This window comes from Fonsecaea pedrosoi (assembly GCF_000835455.1).
Source record: "Fonsecaea pedrosoi CBS 271.37 unplaced genomic scaffold supercont1.5, whole genome shotgun sequence".
Lineage (NCBI taxonomy): Eukaryota > Fungi > Ascomycota > Eurotiomycetes > Chaetothyriales > Herpotrichiellaceae > Fonsecaea > Fonsecaea pedrosoi.
This window is the reverse complement of record NW_013550611.1, coordinates 3179779-3204762: the sequence shown is the minus strand read 5'-3', so window position 1 is coordinate 3204762 and position 24984 is coordinate 3179779. Positions and strand designations below refer to the sequence as shown.

General features: G+C 56.0%; 11 protein-coding genes across 11 annotated transcripts; 3 read left to right on the top strand and 8 right to left on the bottom strand.

The window, feature by feature from the left end:
* Positions 1–301: 301 nt before the first annotated feature.
* On the top strand, positions 302–3460 carry Z517_08637 (uncharacterized protein; the record flags this gene model as incomplete). Its single annotated transcript, XM_013427152.1, has 6 exons — positions 302–458; positions 536–1957; positions 2020–2068; positions 2118–2228; positions 2276–2589; positions 2637–3460. The coding sequence occupies 6 exons, from the start codon at positions 302–304 to the stop codon at positions 3458–3460; spliced, it is 2877 nt and encodes a 958-aa protein (XP_013282606.1).
* Positions 3461–3774: 314 nt separating this feature from the next.
* Z517_08636 (uncharacterized protein) lies at positions 3775–5236 on the bottom strand (the record flags this gene model as incomplete). The annotated part of the gene is made up of 3 exons (XM_013427151.1): positions 3775–4497; positions 4568–4786; positions 4934–5236. 3 exons carry the CDS (start codon positions 5234–5236, stop codon positions 3775–3777), a joined length of 1245 nt encoding a protein of 414 aa, XP_013282605.1.
* A 602-nt stretch (positions 5237–5838) lies between these two features.
* On the bottom strand, positions 5839–7350 carry Z517_08635 (uncharacterized protein; the record flags this gene model as incomplete). Its single annotated transcript, XM_013427150.1, has 4 exons — positions 5839–6491; positions 6559–6732; positions 6780–7104; positions 7177–7350. The coding sequence occupies 4 exons, from the start codon at positions 7348–7350 to the stop codon at positions 5839–5841; spliced, it is 1326 nt and encodes a 441-aa protein (XP_013282604.1).
* A 728-nt stretch (positions 7351–8078) lies between these two features.
* On the top strand, positions 8079–9206 carry Z517_08634 (uncharacterized protein; the record flags this gene model as incomplete). Its single annotated transcript, XM_013427149.1, has 1 exon — positions 8079–9206. One exon carries the CDS (start codon positions 8079–8081, stop codon positions 9204–9206), a length of 1128 nt encoding a protein of 375 aa, XP_013282603.1.
* Positions 9207–9672: 466 nt separating this feature from the next.
* Positions 9673–10539, bottom strand: Z517_08633 (uncharacterized protein; the record flags this gene model as incomplete). Its single annotated transcript, XM_013427148.1, has 1 exon — positions 9673–10539. One exon carries the CDS (start codon positions 10537–10539, stop codon positions 9673–9675), a length of 867 nt encoding a protein of 288 aa, XP_013282602.1.
* An 810-nt stretch (positions 10540–11349) lies between these two features.
* On the bottom strand, positions 11350–13322 carry Z517_08632 (uncharacterized protein; the record flags this gene model as incomplete). The annotated part of the gene is made up of 5 exons (XM_013427147.1): positions 11350–12159; positions 12218–12319; positions 12380–12823; positions 12878–13083; positions 13145–13322. 5 exons carry the CDS (start codon positions 13320–13322, stop codon positions 11350–11352), a joined length of 1740 nt encoding a protein of 579 aa, XP_013282601.1.
* A 915-nt stretch (positions 13323–14237) lies between these two features.
* Z517_08631 (uncharacterized protein) lies at positions 14238–16528 on the top strand (the record flags this gene model as incomplete). The annotated part of the gene is made up of 4 exons (XM_013427146.1): positions 14238–14325; positions 14393–14709; positions 14781–14809; positions 14869–16528. The coding sequence occupies 4 exons, from the start codon at positions 14238–14240 to the stop codon at positions 16526–16528; spliced, it is 2094 nt and encodes a 697-aa protein (XP_013282600.1).
* Positions 16529–17299: 771 nt separating this feature from the next.
* Positions 17300–19810, bottom strand: Z517_08630 (uncharacterized protein; the record flags this gene model as incomplete). Its single annotated transcript, XM_013427145.1, has 4 exons — positions 17300–18257; positions 18405–18490; positions 18558–19060; positions 19111–19810. 4 exons carry the CDS (start codon positions 19808–19810, stop codon positions 17300–17302), a joined length of 2247 nt encoding a protein of 748 aa, XP_013282599.1.
* Positions 19811–20151: 341 nt separating this feature from the next.
* Positions 20152–21168, bottom strand: Z517_08629 (uncharacterized protein; the record flags this gene model as incomplete). Its single annotated transcript, XM_013427144.1, has 1 exon — positions 20152–21168. One exon carries the CDS (start codon positions 21166–21168, stop codon positions 20152–20154), a length of 1017 nt encoding a protein of 338 aa, XP_013282598.1.
* Positions 21169–21865: 697 nt separating this feature from the next.
* Z517_08628 (uncharacterized protein) lies at positions 21866–23209 on the bottom strand (the record flags this gene model as incomplete). Its single annotated transcript, XM_013427143.1, has 1 exon — positions 21866–23209. The coding sequence occupies one exon, from the start codon at positions 23207–23209 to the stop codon at positions 21866–21868; it is 1344 nt and encodes a 447-aa protein (XP_013282597.1).
* Positions 23210–23462: 253 nt separating this feature from the next.
* Positions 23463–24648, bottom strand: Z517_08627 (uncharacterized protein; the record flags this gene model as incomplete). Its single annotated transcript, XM_013427142.1, has 5 exons — positions 23463–23710; positions 23760–23783; positions 23842–24422; positions 24468–24543; positions 24603–24648. 5 exons carry the CDS (start codon positions 24646–24648, stop codon positions 23463–23465), a joined length of 975 nt encoding a protein of 324 aa, XP_013282596.1.
* Between the last annotated feature and the right edge of the window lie 336 nt (positions 24649–24984).

The following is a 24984-nucleotide window of genomic DNA, read 5'->3' as shown; positions in this document are numbered from 1 at the left end:
CATGGAATGATAAGAGGAGGAGTCCGGCTCGAAAACTAGGTGACACCAACAACCGCCATCGTGAAGATAGCCACTCAACGCCACGACCGAGGTTCGCTTGGGGTTTATCTGACTCCCTCATACACGATACGCCTCTGATAGTGGCTGGCGTTGCCCGCTCCCAGTCCCCTGATGCGTCCCTGACGCTAAGTCGTCCTGCGATCGGCCTGACATCCTTGACCTCACAAGATCAGATCTCGACATACATTGTGATGCTCTCACGTGCAGCCCTAGACACCTACATCGCCTATGGACATCGATCATGGCGACCAAGCCAAAGAGATTCGTCTGCCCCAACGATGCCTGCCAGAAAGGCTTCACCCGCGCTGACCACCTGAGGCGTCACATGTTGAACCATGGCGACGGGGAATACACCTGTCCGAGATGTCGCTTGCACTTTAAGAGATCCGACCTCCTAGGTAAGGCGAGACGGCTGATCTTACGCAGCGCGGGCCGTGGCTGTGACCACGACTGGCTAACTCGAGCTGTCACTTAGATCGCCATGTGGCGCGACATCGGCAGAAGGACGAAGAGGCTGGCGGTGAAGGACTCGGCATTGTCGAGAGTCGGAAACGACTCTGGCGAGACGCCAACGGGAATATCGTCAGGGATCGGCCCTCGCACAGCTACTTGCGCAGGCAGTGGATGAAGATGCAGTCTCTCGACCTCGCGCAGCAGAGTGCCCAGATACCCATCTTCATGAGCTGTTTGAATACCCCCACATCTGTCGATTCAGAGACGGCCTCTCCGTCGAGGTCCAAGTCTGGGCCCGACACGGTGACTTCCCAGGGTCTTGAGGCCGATGGAATTCCTCAAAATCAAGGCTTGATCGAGACGGCACTGGGATTTGACATGTTTGAGTTCATGGCCAGGTCGTCCTGGGACTTTCCGACCGATGATCTGGAGATGCAGGTCGACGCTCCCTGTGACGAAGCGTCGACACAGAACACTATGGGGGAAGCACCATGTTCACGACAAATGGACCGAACTGGCCACTCCGCTACAGCAACAATCTCTTATGATGGACTATTCACTCCGGTGGCCAGTCTCGACTGGCTCATCGACCCCAATGCCAACATAATGTCCGGTCTTGAATCATCGGAATTTGGACAGACCACGAACCCCAATCCGCCACCGAACATGTCTCAACAACCGATGAATTCGTCACTAAACGAATTATTCACCATGCCCCCCGAAACGGAGAGCGAGCCAACGTCGATACAACCACTGGAGCAGCTTTGTCAGCCGCTGCTACAGAACTCGACCGGAGCAACGGAGACCCTGGACGAAGTTCCGGCAACCCCAGCAGTTGGTACAAGAACCTCGAGAATACCGGCTCCATCAGAACTTGTCTCCGCCCTAGATTCGATCTGGGAGACTGGGTCTTCTACTTTTGCTTTGACACGTCCAGGATCTTCAAGAGGGGCACGAGAAGAGTCTGAGCAGATGCCACAATCTGAAAGAGCCAGCTCGTGCTCTGCGTCAAGCCTGGATAGCCTTCCTAGTCGGCTGGCACATGCACCACTGCTGGATGACGACTCGCACCAGAAACTATTGAGCTTGTTGCGCCATGCTAAGGGTAGGGCAGCAGAGGTGAACGTGGATACCGGCAAACACCACTCGCTCTTGTCCCGCGCCTCCATGCAAACCTATCTCGAGCTTTTCTTTTCATGTTTCAATGCTTCTTACCCGCTTCTGCACCCGGCCACTTTTGAGCCATCTCGGACGGAGACTCTACTTCTCGCGGCTGTGGTTTTACTCGGTGCAACCTTTAGCGATAACAGTATTGACGCCTTTTCCGACCGGATGTACGATGCTTTGAGGGCCGAAGTGTTCCATCGGGTAGCGTTTTGTGTGACGCCAGAGCTATGGATGATACAGACCGTGTTCTTGCTCGAATGCTTCGGTAAGTCCAGGCGTGTGGAATTGCATCCCATGTTGACCCATACTGGGACCGGCTAACATGATTGACAACTCTAGGACAAAGAACACATGACACGGCGTTTTTATTCCACGGTCTCCTCGTCAAGTATGTTTTCCCGGCATGAAACACGTCAGTGACAACTAATGCAGAGTAGCCTCATTCGGCGAAGTGATTGCCTGACTGTGCAGCAACCAAGAGCGGTCGACAAACCTGAGCTTCTCGAGTCGAATTGGCACAAGGCGATTAATGTCGAGCTCCAGAAAAGGTGAAATCAATTTCAGAGGTCCAAACAATATACTGACTGGTCCACAGGGTGGCTTTCCTTTGTCTCTTCTGGGATACACAAAACGCCGCTCTCTTCTCCCAGCCACTGTCTCTATCCACGTTCGAAATTCGCACCGCTCTGCCCTGTAGCCGCTCAGCTTGGGAGGCCGCCTCTGCAGAAGAGTGGTGGAAACACGCACGCGAGGAGTCTCTCCTCCCTTTCCAGTCCGTCTTGACGGCGTATCTGGATCTCGAGTCGGGGTTGAAGATTCCTGATCTTGACGCGTTCCCACTACTTCTCATCCTCAATGGACTCATATCGATTCAGTGCGAGATGAAGCACGTAGATCAGATGGCTTCTGGTAAGCGAATGAAATTGAGTCGCTCATCGGTACTAAATGTTCGACAGGATTGATGCACCATACGGGCTATTTGGACAAGGACAAATGGCGGGAACAACTTATTGCCGCATACGACGCATGGAAAGTCGACTTTGACACCTACTGCTTGAAGATGGTTTCTTTTGACGAGAGCCACTCAAGACGAGCCCACTTTGCGCGCTTTAGAACCGCTGCAAATGCGGTGTACCACACGGCCCATATCACGTTGAACGTCGACATCGTCGATCTCCAGATCTACGCCGGAGCCCGGCGTTCCATGGGCCGGCGCGTCACACGCTCGGACTATATGCGAGCCCAAGGGAATGTCAGGGAGTGGGCCAAGGCGCGCGGTTCGTTTTCTGGGGTCAAGGCAGTGTGGCACGCGGCACACCTCTTGCGGGACAGCGTCTTCAACCTGGAACACTTTGACGTCCGACATACCTTTTTCTACCCGTTCCGTCTGTACATCTCGACGCTGATATGCTGGGCGTTTCACTCCCTGACCGTGGCGGACACTACCAAGGCGCCACAGCGGCAGATCGCCAGCCATCGACAGGATGACACGACACCCGCCACAGCTGCTGCTGCGGGCGTAAAGACGACCGAAGGCTCTACGAGGTGGCAGGCCGAAACGGAGATGAAGGTCCTAGTCAGTAGCATGACGAGTGTGATGCCCGAGCGTCTCTCGCGGCTGCTGGGGAAGTATTCGACGTCGGGCCTCACGACCGTCATGGCCGAGCGGTTGAGTCGCATCAGGTGGATCGTGATCCAGGAGGGGATCAAGCTGCTCAGGGATCTTGTGCCGGAACGAGTGGTGGACGAGTACGAGGGCGAGGGCGTTGCTGATGATTAGGTAGGAGTCGTAGGAGCGAGGAGTACTATGAGACTTTACGCGTTGTCTTCCATGGGCTGTCGTGTCTTGTGAGACGGACGAGACCCTCCCGTCTATTTTCTTCTCTTGTTCTCATCATTTACCTATACCCTCTGTTCCGGCACCTTCTACCACCTGGCCATATACGTGCTTGTCCTAAGGGGGCCCCGAGCAGACCAGACCAGACCAGCCTCTTCACTACCTCCCATCCGCCGTCTTGGTTTGATCTTGATGTTGATCTTGTCGAAAGAACAAGACTCGTCACCACCGTTCATCACGACGGATTGAACACCCCCCTACTCCCCTTCCCTCTCCACCTCTCCCTCCCCCTGCTCCTCCCCCTCCACCTTCGTCCTAATCCAATTCTCCAACACGACCGCAATTTCGAGATTATTCAGCTCCAGCATCTGCATGTGTCCGTTGCCCAAGATCCCCCGGTCCTCCAGCCTGATGAAGTCGCACTGCACCCCGGCCTGGCGGAGGTACGCGACGGTGGCGTGGTCGTAGGGGGCGTGGTAACTGGCCTCGCCGACCTCGACCAGGACGGGGATGTGTTGGAGGTTTTTCAATTTGCGCAGCACGACGCCGCCGTTTCGCGGCGCAGAGGAGTCCGCGTCCTGCCGCTGCAGTACCGTGTCGTCTCGCCCGGGCTCTGTCGACGGGATCGTCACCAGGTCCAACTCACCGACCTCCGTCACGGGCGGGGAATACGCGATCGGAATGTCCGTCAGGCCCCATGCCCGCGCGGCCGCGCCGTTGTGGGGGTGTACCCCGGCAAAAGGGGGCCCGTTGGGTTCCACGGCGATGATGGCGCGGATCAGCTCGGGGCAGATGTCCGCCGCGAGCCAGCCCCCCGGAGAGCCTTGGGAGTGGGTGAGCAGGATGGCCGGCGTGGCGATGTGGCGGAGCAGCGCGGCGATAGCACTCGCTTGCGAGGATTGGTATGCGGCGATGTCGGTGACGCTGGGGTATGTACTGGCGTAGAAGGCGTCGAAGACGGGGTCGCCGCGTCGGCCGGTCTGTATGAACCGTGGGCATGTGGTTAGTCGAGTAGAGAGATAGAGAGAGAGAGAGAGAGAGGCAACTCACTCCAGGCCACTGCGAATGCCTCCTCGCCTGCACCCACTTCTCGGGAGAAGGTGCCGTGAACCACGCCTCCACAAACCCCGTGGAGAAGGTTGTATGGTCCTGGCCGAAATCCGGCGCTGATCGCCCCCGCGACGGCGTGTCCATGATGTACACGGTGAAGCCACGCGCGAGGAAATACGACGCCCACCCGGGCCGGTTGTCGGGCGTGTGTAGCCAGTTCTGTACGACCAGCCTCAGCCTCGTGTAATGACATGATATGATTTATGGTGCGGTATAAAAGATCCATGGATATTGGGTATATGGACATGGATATGGATGAAGTAGTGGAAAGTGGAGAAGAAGCAGGAGGAGGAGAGTGGAACGTACCAATCCGCTCTGTCCTGCCCCGTGGATCAAGACCAGCGGGAACGGTCGTCTTCGTTGTCGTCGTCGTCGTTGTTGTAACCCCTCGACTCCCTCGACCTCGACCTCGACCTCGACCGGCGACAAACACTCGACATACGCCTGGCCTTTCATGACGTATCCGCCGTATCTACGGGCCTTGTCCTTATCCTTACCTTGATTAGAATTGCTGTCGTCCTCTTCCTCTTCTTCCGGGACATACTCCCCCCCGACGAAAAAGTAGTTGCGACGGTATGGACCGTCGGGGAAGACGCGTGGGGAGGACATGATATTTCTCGGTCGTTTACTTCTCTCTTCCTCTTTTGGGTTGGCAATGGTATGGTATGGTGTGGTGTGGTGTGGTGATTCGGTAAACAACGTAGGGTCGCCTGGATATGTAGATGAGATAGATCGAATGAGTGAGTGAGTGAGTGAGTGAGTGAGTGACTTGACTTGATCTGATCTGATCTGTCCGCGTGTAAAACAGATCGGGCGTATCTACTTTGGCATATCTACCATCTATACCATCTATACCAAATGAAGGAGGGATAGTGGGGGGCGAGGGATGGACTTATAATAATCTATGGATGACCTAGATAGATACCTGGATAGGAAGGAGAATAGAGAAAAGGGAGAATATACTACTACTTACCGGGCCAACTAGATACTCCCGACGCGGCATCCGCTTAAAATCTTCTCGACTTTTTCCCATTTTTGTACGAGGGGAGATAACAGTTTGTGCGTGTTTCAGAGTGGACATGTGCATAGTATATGGTGCTATTAATTTATAGATATACTCCCCCTGAACCATTCCAAACCTCCGGTTTCAACTTCCAACTTTCCCACCTTGACCCGCACGAGCAAGATTCTGGCCAAAAAAAAAAAAGTAATCAAAAAAGAGTCCCGTCGCCCGCAATCAGAATGGGACTGGACTTGGTCGTCGGCCTGTACTTGGCAGCCAATTCGCGACCTGCCTTGAAAGTGCCGGCCTCAAGCATCTGGCCTAGACTTATGGGTGCCTTCTTTCCATCCGCACTCGCACCGAGTCTGGCCAAAATCATCTGGTAGAGCTCGTCACACAGCGCGACCGTCATGGCACGCCACTCGACGATTTCGTCGCCCGTGGCATCGAACTGGGGCAGGGTTTGGCCCGACAGCTCCTGTCCCCTCCGCAGGGCGTCGGGCTTGAGTCGCAGCACCGGAATATCCACGAAGATGCCGCCGTTGCGGTACTCGGCCAGACCGGTGCTGAGGTGTTCGTTCCGCCACGTCAGATCGAGGAGTCTCACGAACGGCACTTTGAGCGAGTACGCGAGCCACTGCGTCAGCTTGTGGAAGGGCTGGATGGGGCCGGTGAGGCGCTCGTCGCCTGTGGCTTTGGCCCGCTGGGCAAGTACCCGGAGTGGCCATGCGTCGCCGATCGGCCGTCCGTCTATGTGTGGTCGGTTTTCTGGCCAGACAGGGAGAAGAAGCTGTTGCAATGTCTGCCAGAGAAAGGCAAAATCGAGGATATTGGGGTTGGTCGAGTTTTGTAAGAGGTAGTCTGGGGAATCTTACTATCAGAATGATCACAGCGATGGAGAATTAATGGAACGCTCAGAATGCCTTACCGACAAGATTCCCTGGTCGCCCCGTTGCTCCAAAGATGGACGTGTGGTTGAGTAAAGACACACCGAGACGGTTGAGGAGCGTCACCCGTGATGAGAAAGCAGTCATGGCGTTGTTAGTCGAAATCTGAAATCCCTGCTGCATTGCCTGTTCGGTCATGTCGGCGAGACCACGCGCTGGATGCTGTCAGACAGAGCAGAGCCTGATGGTGGAGGTAACATACCGTCAACGAAGTGACCCCCCGTGCTCTGTGACTGGAATTTCCCGCCCAAGAACATGTGCAGAGTAGCCAGCGCGATACCCTCGCTCCTCCCGTACGTCTGGCCCGTTCCCGGCTCGCTGAACTGCCACACATCACCGGCGCCGGCGTCCATCAACACCGAGACAAACAGCAAGTCGACCATACGACGCGCGAGCTCTTTCCTGTCACAGCCCTGGCTCGTCCATTCTTCGAGCAACGGGGTGATTCGCTCCTTGTTCCCGACGTTGAACTGCTGCCACCGTCCATGCGGAGGGATCTGATCGTACCTGTCCGGACCAAAGTCACGCTAACCCGACAGGTGAACTCGTCAGCACTGGTAGACTCTGCCGGGAGCTTGGTTAGGGGGGGAAGAACACACCGAGATGATGGAGAGCACGAAATCGGCGACCTCGGGCATTTTGGTCTCGTCAAAGTCAAAGTGGTTGAGGGAGTCTTTCCTCGCGGCGTCTAGCACATGTTGTGCCTGCGATCGGACACTCTCCAGCGATAGGATGGCGCTGATTTCGGCGTCCAGCGTTTGACTAGGTGTCATGGTGGCCGGTGTTGTGCTGGTCTATCTTGGTTATGTCTGGCGAACAAGAACGACAGAGCCCAGCGATTAGGCGTACCTAATCAGAGGGACGATAACGGCTGAGAGTATTACAGGTGTTTCTGGGGATAATTGGCTTGAGAGTGCAGTAGGAGTAGCACAGCCTAGGACAAGTGCTTCGAGGGGGTCTGCATCGAGGATCGGGGAGAGGCAGAGGTAGAGGTGAGGTTGCGTTTCCCATTTCAGCCAAAGGATGGGGACAAGTCAGGCAGCGAGGGTCGAGGTACGAGTGACGAGGGATGAGGGACGAGGGACGAGGTAGTATGGAAGTAGTAATTGTATCCTCCCCACTCAAGATGAGGCACCAAGCAAGGATGACCTGCATATATTATTATTACTGTGTGTAGAAATATGCCCGAATGACATTAATCGGGGGCACCATGGGGACGGTCATTTCCCGCTATTTCATGCCTCCCCTCCATACATAAGTTCCGCTCCATACAATTGTGTATTCTCCTATACTGGCGAGAAACTGAAAGACGCCACCACAACACTAGATGGAAAACGACACTCGGGTCTCGTCTATCATCAATACAGTATTTACAACTGGATAGCGGTGGTGGTGTACAGAAACAACCCTGAACTGGTCACTGGGCGGGCGGTGACGGGTTCCTCGTTCCTCAAGGCGTACGACACAACACCACCGCAACTTCCCAGATATACCGATGACAATGGGCAAGATCCGCATCGGCATCGTCGGCCTGTCCAGCAAACCCGGCGCCTGGGCGGCCCTGGCGCATCTCCCGCGACTGGCGTCGTCGCCCAACTTTGAGATTGTCGCCATGTGCAATTCGACCCTCGAGTCGACCAAGGCGGCCATCAAGGCACACAACCTCCCGGACTCGGTCAGGGCGTATGCTTCGTACGACGGCATCGCTGCGGACCCGGACGTCGACCTCTTTGTCGTCTCGACCCGTGTCGACAGCCACTACGACGTGGTCGTCCCGGCGTTGAAAGCGCACAGAAACGTCTTTGTCGAGTGGCCACTCGCGACGACGACAGACGAGGCCAAGAAGATGGCCGCGCTCGCGAGAGAAGCCGGCGTTCGGACCATGATCGGGTTCCAGGCCCGCGCGTCGCCGTCGATCCGCAAGATCAAGGAGCTCGTCGACACGGGCAGCCTGGGCGAGATCCACAGCGTGCACTACCACGGCGTCATCAACAACTGGCACGACAACGCCGCCGACGAGCGGTACGCGCACTTCCTGCAGCGAAAAGTCGGCGCGAACCCTCTGACCATCTACGGCGGGCACGCGCTCGACTCGATCTTCTTCGCCGTCGGGGAACTCAAGCCGGGCACCTACCGACCCCTGGCCGTCAACCTGCGGCCGAAGATGCCCATCCAGCGCGCCGACGGGACGATATCGCCCGAAGTCTTCGACAAAGACACCCCCGACCAGATCTGCCTGCAGGGCCAGCTGGCGCGCGACCCGCCCGCCGTGCTGAGCTTCCACCTGCGCGGGGGCGCGCGGTTCCCCTCCTCGCCCGGCTCGACGTGGGAGATCTACGGCACCACGGGCGTGCTGGTCGTCACGTTCGCCAGCGCGGGGCCCCAAATGGCCAAAGCCACGAGCATGCGCCTGTACCGCACCGAGTCCAAGACCGTCGAGGAGATCGTGGTCGACGAGGGCGGCGACGAGTGGACCGCCCTACCCAACCAGGGCCAGAACATCGGTCGGCTCTACGAGGCGTATGCCCTGGGCGAGGGGTACGGGGATTTCGAGCTGGCTGTCAAGAGGCACGAGTTGTTGGATGAGTTTTGGGCGTCGATGGACAGTGTGCACGAGGGTTCTTTGTGATCTTCAGGTTTACTTTTTGATGTGCTATGCTGTGGAAGAGGTGGTATAAACTATGAGAGACATGGCTTTGGTAAGAGGTGGTACGATATAATAAATGAATGAATAAATATAGACAGGGTGCTGCGTTGTCTAGAAAGGGTAAAAGGGGTTGGTTCTGTTCCCCAGATTACAATCCATAGACTTATTACGGTCTTTTAGAAATATACAAGAACTATCTTACTCGGTCCTCTTGAAATTATTAGACTCGAGTGCTGAGGGAGAATTATTATTGTGTGTGTGTATGTGTGCTGCAAAGAACCAGACTCGGTGTCCGTCCAATCCATCCCATCCATTTCCCATAATACCTGTACCATCCCCATCCCACACCAAACGAAGAACCCACGCATAATATCAAATTTCAACTAGCCTTTCTTTACTGAAAGGAAAAGAAAGCCTCCTTTCTTCCTCTTGAGAACCTACTAACAAGTTACTCAATCGGCGTCACATTATCCCACGCCCGATGAACCAACTCGGCAAATTCCTGCAAATTCTGACACCGCCAACCATACCCGACCAAGCCCTTTTCCAGAACCATCCTGCTTTCCGCTTCCTTACCCCACCGCGGCCCGTCCCCGACGAGGTACACGCTGCTCAGACCCAGCCGTTTGGCCGGGGCGTGGTCGTGGCCCAGGCTCTGCGCGACGTGGAGGATCTCGTTGCGCTGCACGCCGTACCGGGCGCAGTAGGCGACCAGGGTTTCAAGACGCGTCTCGTCCAAGGGCCGCTCGGCGTCACTCGGACAGTCCTCGGCGGTGAAGACCTTCCACCAGCTCACGTCGCCGAGGCCGCTCGAAGGCGACGACGACGTCGTGTACCACGCGAACCGGTCGATGTTGGACAGCGCCACGAGCCGGTAGTTCTTCTGCAGTTGCCGGAGCGCCTTGACGGTGCCTGGAAAACACGGCCACGACGAAATTACCGCCTCGCTACCAAACGCGAGAGCCTCGGCCTCGGTCGTGTCGACCTGCAATTCGCGCGCGATCCGGCGCCAGATCTCCGCAAGGATCCCGTCGAACCGTCGCACAGGCTTCTCCAGCTTGATCAGGTCCTCCTGGCGCTGGAAGAGTTGCAGGAACCGTACCGCCCCGACCGTGTTGCTGTTCGGGATGTTCGATGACAGGGGGGTCGGATCCAGGTACGGTGACGACGATGGCAGACGCGACAGCAGCGGTTGGAAGGACCGGACAATGTGGGCCTTGTACTCGATCAGGCTGCCATAGACGTCGAACGAGATAACTTTGTAGTGAGGCAGCGGCAAGGTCGGGATGGTCGGTTCGGGCATGGGCAGATCCATTATTGCGGCAAACAAGAATGCCAGGGGTTTGCTTTTTGGCGACGGCAGCTGGAAGCGATGGCGATGGCGATGGCGATGGCGAGGTCAATGGTGAAGGCGAGCATCACGGCCAACACACAAAAACCAGATCAAACCAGGGGAGACACACTACCTAGTATTGTACCCAACCATCTCACCAGTCGGTGTGAGAAGCTGATACACCGTGCATCCTGCATCCTGCACCGTGAACCGTGCACCGCGCACCACGTACTCGGTAGCAAGTCACAGTATAGAGATAGGTAGTCCTTCGGCGCCCTCCGCTAGACACCACGGGCCTCCCCGTCTGTATCATGCCGTTTTTGGGATCAAAGGTGGGGGAAACCCCACAATGGGACGGAGAACAACGGTCAACGCTGACCGGCGTCGATCACTTTGACCGTGTTGGGCATAAAGGTCCAGGTCTGGGACTTGGCGATGAGATGCCAGCGCATTTTCAGGTAGTACTAGTAGTGATGACAAGAGTGGGGGAGGCGAGGCAGATGGCGTTGCTGGGTGTTGATGGGCGGTGGATGATGGAGATGGTGGATGGTGTTTGGTGGTCCTGACTGCGGTTTGCAAAGGTGGAAAAGGTGTGAAACAAAGAGACAAGGCTGTAAAGAGCAGTGACGGCACGTGACAAGGCTGAGGTCAGGCGCGCAACAAAAAGAAGTCACCTTTCGAAGAAGGCATGGTTTCAACAATCATAAAAGCACATGTACATGCACCTGCAACGTAATTCTATCCAGGTCAGCAACGACATAGACACTCATCAACTCATCAAAGGCCGGTAAATCAAGCAACCCTCCAATTAAACCTCACAATCTCATGCCACATGATCCAGTACCCGTTCCGATCATCCAGAATCTCCTCCCGTTCCACTTCGAGCCTCTTCCCCTTCAGCCTCGGCACGAGGTAATAGAACACAGCCCAGTATGCGAGAGAAAAGCCAACTAGGCCCATCCCGATCGTGCCGGTCAGATACCACTTGACGGGCTGCGTGATACCCGTGTCGCCCGACGGTGGGATCCAGACGGCCACCAGCGGGAAGGCGTTGGCGATGGTGAAGAGGAGCGCCGCCGAGATGCTCACCCACGCGTTCGACTCGGACTTGCTGGCCCAGTGGTAGCCCGGCGCCAGGCGCAGGACGAGCAGGCTCAGGCCAACGGCGAACCTGAACAGGGCGTCGATTGTGAACGAGTATAGATTGACCACGGTCCGGTAGGCGTCAGTGGGGCTGTGCTCGGGAATGGTCAGTACGATCACCGCGACGGCGAAGACCCAGTGCAGGATCAAAGCCCCCGCGGGCGTGTCCTCCGATGTCTCTCCCGCTCTTCTATTAGAGTTGCGCCGGGACCGCCGCGGCCATAGCGAGTAGTTGTTGGCAAAGAATCGCGCCCACGGCAGGATACCCTCTTTAGCAATCTCCTGCTTCACCCGCGCGGCCGTAAAGGTCTGGACAATGATGTTCCCGAAGCTCGAAAAGGCGATGAACCCACAGAGGACCTTGTCGGCCGCGTCCTCGCCAAAGATGCGTTGGAAGAATGGCCGGGCGACCGTGTCGTCTGCGCGGCCGAACAAGATCGAGGCTGGCACGACCAGCATCTACGCGGCAGTCAGTCATTGCTGCCATCGAATCTTCTGTTCCTGTTCTTGCACTTACGTAGGATATGTTGATCAAGACATACAATATGCTGACAACGCTAACGGTGGTCACCGCAGTAATCTTGAACTTCTTTCGAGGATCGTCAATGTCTCCCAGGACCTGGTCTCTTGTCAGTAACCCGAGATTCCCAAGTTGGAGCAATTTCGCAAGATGGCTCACATAGTTGGCCTGATTGAAACCGCCAATGGCAAAGATGATGCCCAGAAAGGCTTCGGCATAGCCGTACGATGATGTCGCTGCATTCGCAAAGGACTTGTGGACGTTTAGGTTGTCGGCGGCGATCTCATCGTTCCCACCCAGGCGACCCCCGGCATACACGACGCCCAGGATGAACATGAGCAGCAGCATGATGAACTTGACCGTCCCAAACACGTTGTTCAGCCAGACACCCCCGGTCCTCGAGATGGCATGCAGCAGGCAAGCAAAGGTGATGACCCCGACGGCGATGCCCCGCACCGAGCCGTTGATGGCCTCCTTGCCGGACGCCAGCATGATGTTTTCTGCAAAGACAATCGCATTGCCAGCGGCAGTGCCCAGGCAGATAAACGGGATGCCATAGACACAGGTGGCCAGGTAGAGCGGGCGTTTGACCATGTATTCGAGCTGCGTCGACAGGAGTCAGTTTCTGTTCTTTCGCTTTTCAGGGCTTGTACTGACATAGTTCTTCTCGCCTCCATTTCGAGGCACCGACTCTTTCTGGTGCTCATTCTCTATCGTCAGTCTCGGGACAGTCATGCCAAACTCTGCAAAGACGAGGACCCCCGCGATCGCGACGATGGCCCCAGCAGCCCAGAAGACGAGACTGTAGCCCACAGTATGGGTACCATGGGCCACGGTGGTGGGAGTCCTGAATATGCCAGTTCCTTGTCACACAATCAGAACCCTCTGGTCGACATAGGTCAGAGCGACTTGTCTGTGACTTACCCACCATGCGGTTGATGATGATGCAAGCAATGGAGATGTAGCCCAGCGAGGGTGGACGGGTTGTCACCACCGTTCTAGGCTGTAACCTGGCTTGCTGGATCTTTTGCAGCTCTTCCTCTGTGAATCTGGGGCGGTCATCCATTGCATCTTCGATTTCCATCTCTACGAAGCGTTCCATGGTGTCTTCTGAGCACGCGACTGGTGTTGAAGAGAGCGAAACAAATCTCAGGACGATAACGAAACGAAGAGCTCAAGGGAGGGCAAACTCATACGACTGATGCCCTTCTTGGGTTCAAGGGCATGATTAAGGGAAAGCTATCAAGTTGGCAGCAATGCCCTCTTTCTTCTGGGCTTTCTTTGCTTTCCCGACTTCGCCTCACCTGGGCGCATTCTTTTCCAACTGCAGCCAAGCGGGCTAGAGTCCCAAGAAGTCCCAAGAAGAGCATGAAGAGGGCTGTCCGACCTTCCAGAAGGCAGCCGCTAAAGGAATTGTTTCAAGCCACGGCGACTTGCTAAGTGTAGGACAAGGCGACGGATACCATCCTATACTCGTCTTGATTGGGCCACTTCCACCATTTCCAAGGCTGGGCGCTTAACTGGACTGACAAGTCCTCGCTTAGTCTTCTGCAAAGCCTCAATTCAAGCCTAGGCAGGCAGGTCAAATGGCCGACTCGGAAATTGGCTCGTGAGGCTGTACCATCTGCCTTCTGCCCCTCAGACTAACGATCTGGGACTCGGGCTAAATGGTGAGGCTGAGAATCCACGGCCAATGCTCCCACACCCTCAATCAGCAGAGCCCGGTCCGCAGGATTTGGGATAACTGAGACCTGTTATCCCTGGCTAAACACCTGCATCACCTCTGGGACTGGGTATTGCTGCGCGTGGGAATTTTTGGTTCCCCATATCCGAAGTCCCGATTTTGCTGTAAGTGAAGCAAGGCAAAACCACCCACTGACTCCGGACCGTTTCCAATCCGCCAGATCCCACAGTTTGCCACCAGCCTGAGCAATACTTGGGACAAACCCTTGGACAACTCCTTCATCACTGTTCGAACTTGCGCACCAAAACATGCCATCCTTTCCCGCCGGCAAGCATGGCACTTCCGCTGTCTGAAATCGCCGCCGCTGCACGCATCGCGTGGGCTATCTACGACCTCGGGTTCAGCCAGTACACCAGCGCCCGTAAGTGTGCTCTCGCCGTTGCCATCCATAAGAGCGAGAACCCGGGCTGAGAGCTACTACTGTATAGAGCAGGAATATCTCGATTTCGGAAAGGACATACTACTTCTTCGCGATGGTCTCAAGGCCATCGTCGACTCAGTCGAGTATGTCAATCGCCAAGGTCCGCGCGGTGATGGGGGCGTAGACAACCGACAGGACTTGTCTGCTTTTCACACGATTGTTGGCGACTTCAGGGAGACGTTGAAACGGTGCGAGAAACTCATCCGCCAGAACGCCCATTTTAGCCGGGATGCCAGCGGCTTCGTACGCAATGTCCAGTGGAACTCGGGGATTGGCAGCTATGTTGAGTACCTGGGGAGACGAGTGTCTTTTCACTGTTCAAAGGTGTGTGCCGGTTATATTGGGTGACCCATCTTATATTCTTCTCTGACTGTCCGTGGCTAAACGTGGAAAAGATCAACTTGGTTCTCATCCCGCTCAAGATGTGAGTAGTAGATCGAGCATCCCTCTTACACTTGGCCGGAGTCCCTAACTTGATAATAGAAAGCTGTACACCGACATCCGGAGAGACATCTCCATCGTCCACGAAGACATCATCTTCCAGTTCGAACAGATCATCCGAGCTCTCGATATCGACAGCGATGGCACCCTGCTGGCACTTCCAACCATCCTCGAAGAAAAGTTCCGGCTTTCTGTCGCACGATCATCGATCCCGTTCTCCATCGAAAAGGCCATTGACGCACTCGCCCTTCACCTGGGCAACAGCACGCAGCAGTTTGTGCTCCAGCCGCCACTGCTCGTCAGACCGGACACGTGCCAATACATCAACCTCATGAAATGCGTGTGGCTGGTGCAGCGTCTCCAACGGGACCCGAATTTCGAAGCCAGATGTCTGGACGTCCTCTGGGGGGCGTACTTTCGCCAATTACAGAGAAGAGTCATCTACGAGTGCCGACGGTTCGGGGCGCGCGACTGGCCCCTTCTCGCGCCCGACGACCAACAGATCTTGCAGGAAGCGGACGACAAGTTCGAGATGTGGGTGCACTTTGACGAGGCCGACGACTTGGACGACCTCACCGAGCCCAACGGTATGGAGACGCGTGTCTTCCGCGCCACCCTGCCCGACGATTCCGGGCGGGCACAACAGATCGCGGTCCTCAGGGTCAACACGAGCCGGATCCGGCTCGTCCGCACCCTGACACGCGGCAATGACCGCGCGATTGAAAACTACGAGATCGACTCCCAGCGGGTATTTCTGCTGCCCTTCTACAGCTTCCCCGAGGCGTCGGCCGACGCCCTCAGTCTCGGCTGGAAAGCCCAGGCCTCGGACCACCAGAGCCGGGCACTCACGTTCCGCCGACTGGGCGACCTGCACCGACTGCAGGAGGCCATAACAAATTTTGGCGTTGTCGCTGATCGGCCCGGCGTGGCGGCCGTGCAGATCAAGGAGTCGACCATATCACCGCTGAAGACCATCGGAGTGGGCGGCAGGGCACAGATCTGGGTGTGTCGCGCCGAGAAGAGATACGACGAGCAGCACTCTCCCAGGTCTTTGGACACGGACTCGGCCAGCCCGCGGCCCAGGCAGGATTCAAGCCTCACCGGGTCGTCTGGGTGGAACGGAGCAGGCGGTCCTGGCGGGTGGGCGCGATCGTACGCGGCGTCAGTCAACGGCAGCACCAGCATCCAACAGTCGGGCAGCCGTGCGCTGGTTGCTCGGCCCATCGCGGCGCAACTAGTACTGTTCACAGAGCGAAAAAAGGGCGTCAAGACGCTCGTGGCGATCCAGATCGACGAGGGCACGCGCCTGAGCCCGGAGAACTGCCACTGCAACAACCCGGCCAAGAAGTGCACGAAGATGGTCATCAAGAGTAGCGGGAGCAGCGTCAGCGGTCGCAGCACCGGCAATTCCTCAGGTTCCAACAGCAGCCACAAGCCCACCGTCCCCGTCAAAATCTACGAGACCAAACCGGGCCACGAGGACCAGTGGAACCTCGCCGTGCTGGGGTACCCGGAGCACGAGGACGCGCGCAAGGACGTGCAGCTGCACCGGGCAAAGTTTCTCGTCGTCGACTTTGAGAGCGACCGCGCCCGCGAGCTCATGGTCGACGTCTTTGAGCAGACGTGCTTTCTCATGCAGGAGCGCGTGCGGATCTATCACCAGGACCTGGCGGATTCGAAGAGTCGCAACGTGGCGCAGTGACTTGCGAGTTACTGTACCGTCCAAGAGGATAACTATCACGGCTTCCCTTCCCTATCACGCGGGTTACCATCCCTCCGTCCCTACCTCACTACCATGGCTACCATGGCCACCTTGGCCAAGTACCTAGTACATAGGTACTTACGGTAGGTATCGAGATAGTGAAAGGCGACTTTAGTCGCCGAGTACTCGGTACAGGGACATGTCCATCGCTATACCTACCTACCATACCATACCACACCCTACCATTGCGAAGAGGATGGCATACCTACATAGGGTTTAGACCAGGAGCACAAACGAGCACAGGACATTACGGATATTACGGGTTTTGGGATAGATTGCGCACAGGACCTCATCAGCCTTTGAATTAAAGGGAGTGTCTGGGGTTCTTGTGGGTCATGATGTAGCACAGCGAGACACACAGGTGTAGAGAGAGGGTAGGGAGGATGTGTGTGTATGTATTGATTTTTATGTGCGTATGTGTGTGTATGTGTATGTGTATCAGTAGAACTTGACCGCTAGAATAGGATAGGAAATGAGAAAGAAAAAAAAAACAAATTAAAAATGATAATAAATAAGTCCATTTTCGTCTCTGGTTCATGACTTGGTTGTTCTCAAACTCTGACACCCTCTCTTATAGGTAGTCCCTTCTGAAGAAGCCAGAGGTCAAAAGTTCTCGAGCATTTGGGGTTGTTCAGGGAGCAGATTGACTGACTGACTGACTGCCCGTAATTCCAGGCTGCTGACTGACTGACTGACCGACGACATGCCATCTCAGCCACATGACGAATCATCCTCGCCGTCCGACTCTGCCGCCGCGACGAGCTTTTCAAACTCGTCCAAAAACCCCTCTGGAGGACTGACTCTCCGGCGCGCAATCTCGAGGGCCGTGGCTCCCTTGTGGTCTCTGAGGGAGAAGTGGCTCCGCCGCCACCGGACACCGGCGGTGGTGCGGAGGATGTGGACGGTGCGGGCGTCGGCCTCGAGCGCGGCGGCGTGCAGGATGGTGGAGCCGGCGTTGTTGACGCCGTGGAGGGGATCGGCGCCTCGGTCCAGCAGCATGGTGAGGAAGAGGTGGTTGTTGTGGAAGACGGTCTCGAACAGGGGCGTGTCGCCGTGCAGGCTGCGCGTGTGCATGTCGGCGCCGGCGTCGAGCAGAAACGCCCCGATCGCGAGGCAGTTGGCGATGGCGGCGCCGGACAGCGGCGCCTGCCCGAAGGAGTTTGTGCTGTTCAGCGACGCACCCGCGCGTAGCAGCGTCCGCACCGGCTCGATCGCCCGCTGGTGCCGGCTCGCGTGGTGGATCGCCTGGCTGCCGATGGACGTGCGGGCGTGGACGTCGGCGCCGTGCAGGATCAGGAGCTCGAGGAGGCGCACCGAGCCCGTCGACGCCGCAAAAGTCAGCGGCGTGTTGCCAAAGTCGTCGCGACAGTTGACGTCCGCCCCGGCCTCCAACAAACACCTCACGGCGTCTTCGTCGCCCCTGGTCGCCGCCCAGTGCAGGGGCGTCCGCTTCATCGAATCCGCCGCGTGGATGTGGTGCCGGTACTGCTCACTCTCGAGCTCTCTGGCCAGCTGTCCGGGAAACAGGCCCAGCACGACCTTGTGTAGGTACGAAAACTCCCAGGCTTCGAGCTCTTCGGTTGCTGAAAAGACTCGCTTCAACCCGTCAAGCTCGGCGACGGTCCCTCTCTTGCAGAGGATTTGCTCCCAGGCTTTTTGGAATGGGGTTCTGTGAGATGAGACGGTCAGAGAATGTCAGTCAATCAATCAATCAAGCTTCGTATGGTCTTTATGTTTGGGTCCGAAGATTACATGCGTGTACAGGCGAGAATAGCAGGATAACGGATGGGGAAGGGCTCTGTTGTTGATAACTTACGTGCCGTAGTCGTCTTGCAAAAATGGATCTGCCCCAGCGGCCAGCAGTAGCGTGCACATGCTCGTTTTGTTACGCAGCACAGCGTACTATATGAAAGTTCGCGTTAGCAAGGTTTTCAAGCATAATAGCCCTGGTCTACTCGGTACCACTCACGTGTAAGGCTGTACGTCCATGATTAGGGTCCGCGTCGTTAAGTGAGGCCTTTCTGTCGTCCAACAGTGACTTGGCGCCGTCGACGTTTCCAGTCAGCGCAAACTTGAGCAGCGAATCTTGTCCTCCGCCCCAAGGCACTCTGCGTCTGATACTCAGCTGCATCGTCCAACCAAGAGAAGATGACAACGTTGCCGAGGCGTGTAGTGCTCGTTTGGAGAACCACAGGGGAAAGCAATACACTAGATTGATCGATCTCTTGTCGGTGTTGCGACAAGCCTTGACATTGCATTTTGGCCAGAACCCGGGGGATCCGGAGTAGCCCAGAAATAAGGTCCCAAGGTAATTCTTGAGCAGGGAATTTTTGTATCGTCCAGCCGAGTGGCATACACAGGGACACGGCGCGACGCAGCGACGCGCGCGGCGGAGGTGGAAGAACATGGTATTATTCGGAAGAAACGTGTCTGTATTCACATGGTTTGGCTGTAGTGTGCCATTGCTCGAAGCTACAGGAGTTAACACTAAGTATGTAAAGAGGGCTCACATGATACTGTACCGTCTATCTTTGGTTCTTCCCTCGGGGCAATCTCTGTCGTACCTTGTGATATGCTTGAATGAGTGTCTTCATCGGCAGTACTCGAGTGATCTTGCGATGTAGATGCAGTGTCGGGAGCTTGGGTCAAACTAGCGGTGGTGTTCTCGAGCTGAGGCTGCAAAACATGGAATGAGGTGCTCGGACCTGGCTGTATACATGAGAGAATGGTGGAATGCAGGTCTTCCAACCGAGCTTCAATCTTGAAGATCCGACTGCTGAGATGATGTCCGTCAGCCTTGGTGGACAGCAACAGCACAGCCTCGATATCCGATTTGAGTCTCCGTAAATTTTGGTGAATTTTCTTCGCTTTGGCTCTCTGCAAGACCCAGCCCAGCCGGCTTCGTTTGTTGGAAGTGTGTGATTCTGCCGTCTTGAGTATTTTCTCCAAGTCGACCAACGCCTTTCCTGCATCTTCGAGTGGCCTATAGGCCGCCTGGAGGAATTTAGATTGTTGTTGGTCTTGGCCTGCGATAATATCGTCGCAGAGATTCTTGACCTCTTCGAAGAAACCCTGAAGATCGCTGAGGTCGTTGAGCAGTGCCTGGATCTCGAACGGGGCGTTCTGAGCGCATTTAATCAGCTTCAGAAGTACAGCAAGGCACGTTGAACTCGTGTCGAGTAGTGTGACGACACTGGCGCCAATTGACAAGGGATCAGCCATGCTGAGATGACTGGCCCCGGAGGAATGGAAAGGTTGTAAAAGGAATGAACAGGCATGGTGATGGTGTACATGGATGCTGTTGATGAGGCTGAGAACATGAGCGCCTGATCAGGCACCAAAAGAGCCTCGTGCATATTAATTAATATCTTGGCAGCCCAAGTGAAAGTCAATCATCAACGCCGACCTCAGCCTGCGCCTCACTCGGTTGTACCCTCTCCCCTTCTGACCCCTCGCATGGTCTACGACATGGCGAAACATTGGACTGGACTTGGAGGGCAAGCAAAAGGCGTATCCGAGCCATATTTTATTTTCTTCGTTACATGGCAAAATCTTTCCCATTTCTACAGCTTTCCGACCTCGTATGGCCTGTTTTCCCGCCAACACTGTGCAATCTCCCCTCGGGTACACACCCACACGTCCTGTTTCGAGGCGACATACTCACAAAACCGCTTCAACTCGGCAAACCGGCCGGGCTTGCCGACGATTCTGCAGTGCAGGCCGACGGTCATCATCTTGGGCTTCCCCTGCTCGCCCTCCTCGTACAGCACGTCAAAGGCGTTTTTCAAGTAGGTGAAGAAATCTCCCGGCCCGCCAAAGCCCGTCGGCGTGTGGAACTTGAAGTCGTTGACGTCGTACGTGTACGGCACCATCAGCATGCCGACACAGTCTTTCTTGGTGCGCTTGCCCTCGGCCACCATGGCCTGCTCTGCGGGCACGTCGACCCAGTAGGGGATGTCGTCACCGTAGCTGTCACTCTGCCACAACAGCGGCAGTTTCATCTCGTCGTAGACGTCCCAGACCAGCGCGCGGCTCCGACTCGACAGCCGCCCGTAGTACCAGCCGACGGGATACTCCCCCGTAACGACCTTGAGGCTCTCGAGGCCCTTGCGGATCATGTCCTTTTCCTGCTCGGCGGGCATATCCTCGTAATTGACCCAACGGTAACAGTGGCTGGCGACCTCTGAGCCGCTCCGCACCGTCCGCCTCGCGACCTCCGGGTTGGCCTCCACGGCCTTGCCGACCGCGTACAGCGTCCACTTGAACCGGAGGCGCTCAAACAGCGACATGATGCGCCACACGCCCACGCGCGACCCGTACTCGTAGTCGCTCTCGACGTTGACCGCGCGCTGCTGCTGCCGCGGCGCGTACCGGCCCGCCGACTCCCACAGCGCGGCCTCGGACGTCGGGTCGCCGTTGAGCACGCAGTTCTCGCCGCCTTCCTCGTAGTTGATGACGAACGAGAGCGCCAGTTTGGCCTTGTTGGGCCACGGCGCCGCCGGGGGGTCGGGCCCGTAGCCCACCAGGTCGCGCGGGAAGTCGTGGTGGGCGTCCCATGTGTAGGGTGCTACGTCGGGCATGGTGGCGGAAATATTATGGTCGTTGTTGTTTCTTACTGTTCTTTTTGTTGTTGGTGGTGTTGGTGGTGGAAGACGATGGCTGTATCGAGTGGTTAAGATGAGGGGTGAGAGGGAGATAGAGATAGAGATAGAGTACGGAGTAGATAGGGTACTGTATGATTCCTTGGAACTGGTCTAGGAAACTCCTCAACACTCACAAACCGGCTGGGTGTGGTCTTGGTCTTGGCCTGGACGTCGTACTCGCGGTATTTCCCCTTCGTGGTATTTCCCTTTTTTAAATCTGAAATGCTTCAAGCGGCGGCGGCCCTGATTTCATATCATTGTTTGTCATTTGTTCTGATTATCGAGCCCCGCGGTGGACGACCTCGGATACCCGGCTACCTGGCTACCTGATAGCGTCCTCGTAGGAAACTATTGCTTCCCCGAGGTGGCTCACCACGATAAACATTCGTGGATTCGCGGATTCGTGGGCATTTGTCAATCTGACATCCCCCAATAATACCGGTGACAAGCATGGCTGGACTTCTCCGCCCTCCACATGGTTCTAGATAACCGGAGAGAAGCTCGGTGATTTCCTGTTACGGCACGGACCACGTTTCTCGTGGGCGCTCCAGTTGGAGTTCCCCGTTGGAGGCTGCACTAGTACGTTGGGCACGGCAGTTCGCCCCAACTACGAGGTTTTTGTAATGACGGACCATCATTCCTCGCAAGGCGAATAGTCTGTATATCCACGGGCTCGTTCGTCAAAAGGCACCCAATAGAATCGGTCGCGTTCGTACTTTGTAAGCGCCTTGCCGCGTCTCAGGCGAGACACGAGATCGGGATTCGACGTAAAGTAGCGGCCGATACTGATCGCATCGGCTGAGCCAGACTCGATCACTCCCCAGACATTCGTGTCGTTGTAACCGCCCGAGACGAAGAATGGGGTCGATCCCATGATTTTGCGGAAAGGCTCGAGGCTGATGTTGTCTCCGAGGGATTTCAGATATGTGTCTTTGGTGGCAGGGTCGATGATCTGCTCGAATCGTGGCTCGATGAAATGGATGTACGACATGGTCGGTATCCTCTGCTTGAGCTGTTGGCATAGATGAGACCAGATTTCCATTCTCTGCTCGCCATATGACTGCAGGAAGAGACCAAAAGGGGATAAACGGAGAGCAACGTTGTCTCCTCCAACGGCTTCCGCCAAAGCCTCCATGAGCTCCAGGGGAAATCGGCAATACCCAGCAACAGTGCCGCCGTATTCATCTGTCCGCTTGTTGATGTTGGTGCTGAGAAACTGCTCAACCAGATATCCATTGCCACCATGGACCTCGATGCCGTCAAATCCGCATTCAAACACAGCACGTTTGGCTGTGTCCACGTAAGCTCCTATAGTTCGCTTGATGTCGTCGTGGGTCATCTCCTTTGGCGGATGATCGCTCATTGTGATGCCTTCTCCGCGACCTGGTGCGCCGCTGTCATCGTCAGGAGGAGCGTAGCGCGACTTGTGATTCCCCTCGAACGGCGTAGCACTGGGGCACAGTGCGGGCACGCCGGTGAAATGAGGCAAGCACGATCTCCCTGCGTGCCAGAGTTGAGCGTAGATGTAGCCACCCTTGTCATGCACGGCGTCGACGACCGCTTTCCAGCCGGCGACCTGTTCGGGGAGAAACAATCCCGGCGCACAGGGTGACGCTGACGCTTCGACCGTAGGGTAGATGCCTTCTGAAATGATGAGGCCTCCGGGGGTCGTTCGTTGGGCGTAGTAGGTAGCACCAAGCTCATCGTGACCCCAGGCACGGTTGGGTTTGCCGACGTATAAAGGAACCCCCCGATTGCGCGTCATGGGCGCCATGACAACTCGATGGGAGAGTTGGATCCGGCCATTGGCAATGGCAAGCGGCGTGAAAAGGGCCGAGCTGGCACGGTCCTGCGAGTCGAGAGTCGGTGGCTCTCTGGTGTCGGTCCAAACTGCTGTATTTTCGGGGCTCACAACAGCATCTGCAGGGGCTGTCGCCGCAACTGGGGGAACCGGGGGAGCAGGAGCGGCGGCGGCCATGATCTGACGGACTAACTAGCACAACGAGACCAAAGTGACCTTGTAGGAACTCACTTGGTTGATATATTCCTTGTAAGATGACAGACGTTTGACGAGCCTCGTTCCTCTCAAAACTTGGCGGCTGCTTCTAGCTACCTAGTATGTACCTACCTAGATATTACCTAATACGGTAATATACGTGCCTAGACCTGGCTGGGTCATTACAAAACCTCCACTGCCCCACTGTCTGCCTCTCGTTTCCTACCGCGTATGGTCATGCTCGATGTCCTGGCCTGTAGGGAAACTTTGCCCTAAAATGCTTCGCAATGTCGCGTCTTGTCGCTACCCAGACGCCTTCGTGCTCCTGGACGTATTTCATAAAGTTCCGCAAAGCCTCCGAACGGCCCGGCTTGCCAACTATGCGGCTGTGCATCGGTATGTTCATCATCTTCCCCCCCTCGCGATATAGCATGTCGAATGTGGCCTTCAAATACTTCTCATACATGTCGCTCCCCACGAAGCCTGATGGGAAGGTCAGCTGTGCTGGTCCAATGTCCTGAGAAAATCTTACCTGGACTCATGTGAAACTTTCCATCTGCCTGACCGTCAGCACTGTCTTCTGCTCGTTCACTATTATACTGGGGGGGACTTACCATTGCAATCATAATTGTAGGGGAGAATGAGCATACCCTTCTTCTGCTCGTCCGGGAGATCTTTCTCTGCGGGTAGATCGACCCAATATGGAACGTCATCATTGTATGCCTCCGAGTTCCAGAGCATCTCGCTGCCAGCCTCCTTGAATACCTCTGGGAAGAGTGCTTTAGTATTGGGGGTTCCCCGTCCGTAATAGGCACCGACGGGCATCTCCCCAGACACATCCTTGAGAACCTTCAAGCTCTGAATAATATAGTCCTTCTCCTTCTGGAGATCGTAGTCCCATATATCGAGCCAACGAAGGCCGTGCGTTGCAATCTCGTGGCCATCTCTCACACAAGCCTTTGCAAAGGTCGGGTTGAGCTGCATTGCTTGAGCAACGGCGTATGTCGTCCACTGGTAGCCAAACTCCTTGAAGAGACGCAAAAGCCGCCAGGCGCCAACACGACTCCCGTATTCATACTCGGATTCCGCGTTGACGTAGGGGGCGCCTTCCTTGAAGCCCCCCGATGCGCCTTTCTCCCATAGATATGGCTCGGAATGCCCGTCGCCGTTGTGATAGGTGCGCTCCGCTCCCTCTCTGCAGCTCTGAGCATGAGTCCCGTGCAACAGATTTCCCACCTACTCGTAATTCAGGACAAATGACACGGCGATGCGGGCTCCATTTGGCCATTGAGGATCGAATGATTCCTCACCATAGCCTGACCACAGAAATCAGAGACTCATGTTATATCTCATCAACTTTGGTTGCGCGACTTACCCTCCAAGTCTCTCGGTATGTCGTATTTGGGATCGAGGTTGACCATGATGCTGGTGGCTTGAAGATTTCGATATAATTGCTCGCCCGTGATCCTGAGCTGGATATGCCAATTCAGCCGCCTTATCTCCCCAGGGTGAGATTCTTAAAAAGCGCACGGGATCAAAACGGGTTCCATGCATTGCCACCGTAATGAAGTATCGGGTTCGGTATGGCGGCGAAACCATACAAGGCAATCTCCGTGGAAGGGCCCCCCACACATCCATCCCAATGCTGGTTCTTTTGCCCTTGCAGCATGCATCTCCAAATCCGTCTTATCATCGCCTCACAATAAGAAGGTTCATGATCCTGGCAGGCCTTTATCTGTAAGACAAAGCCACAACCG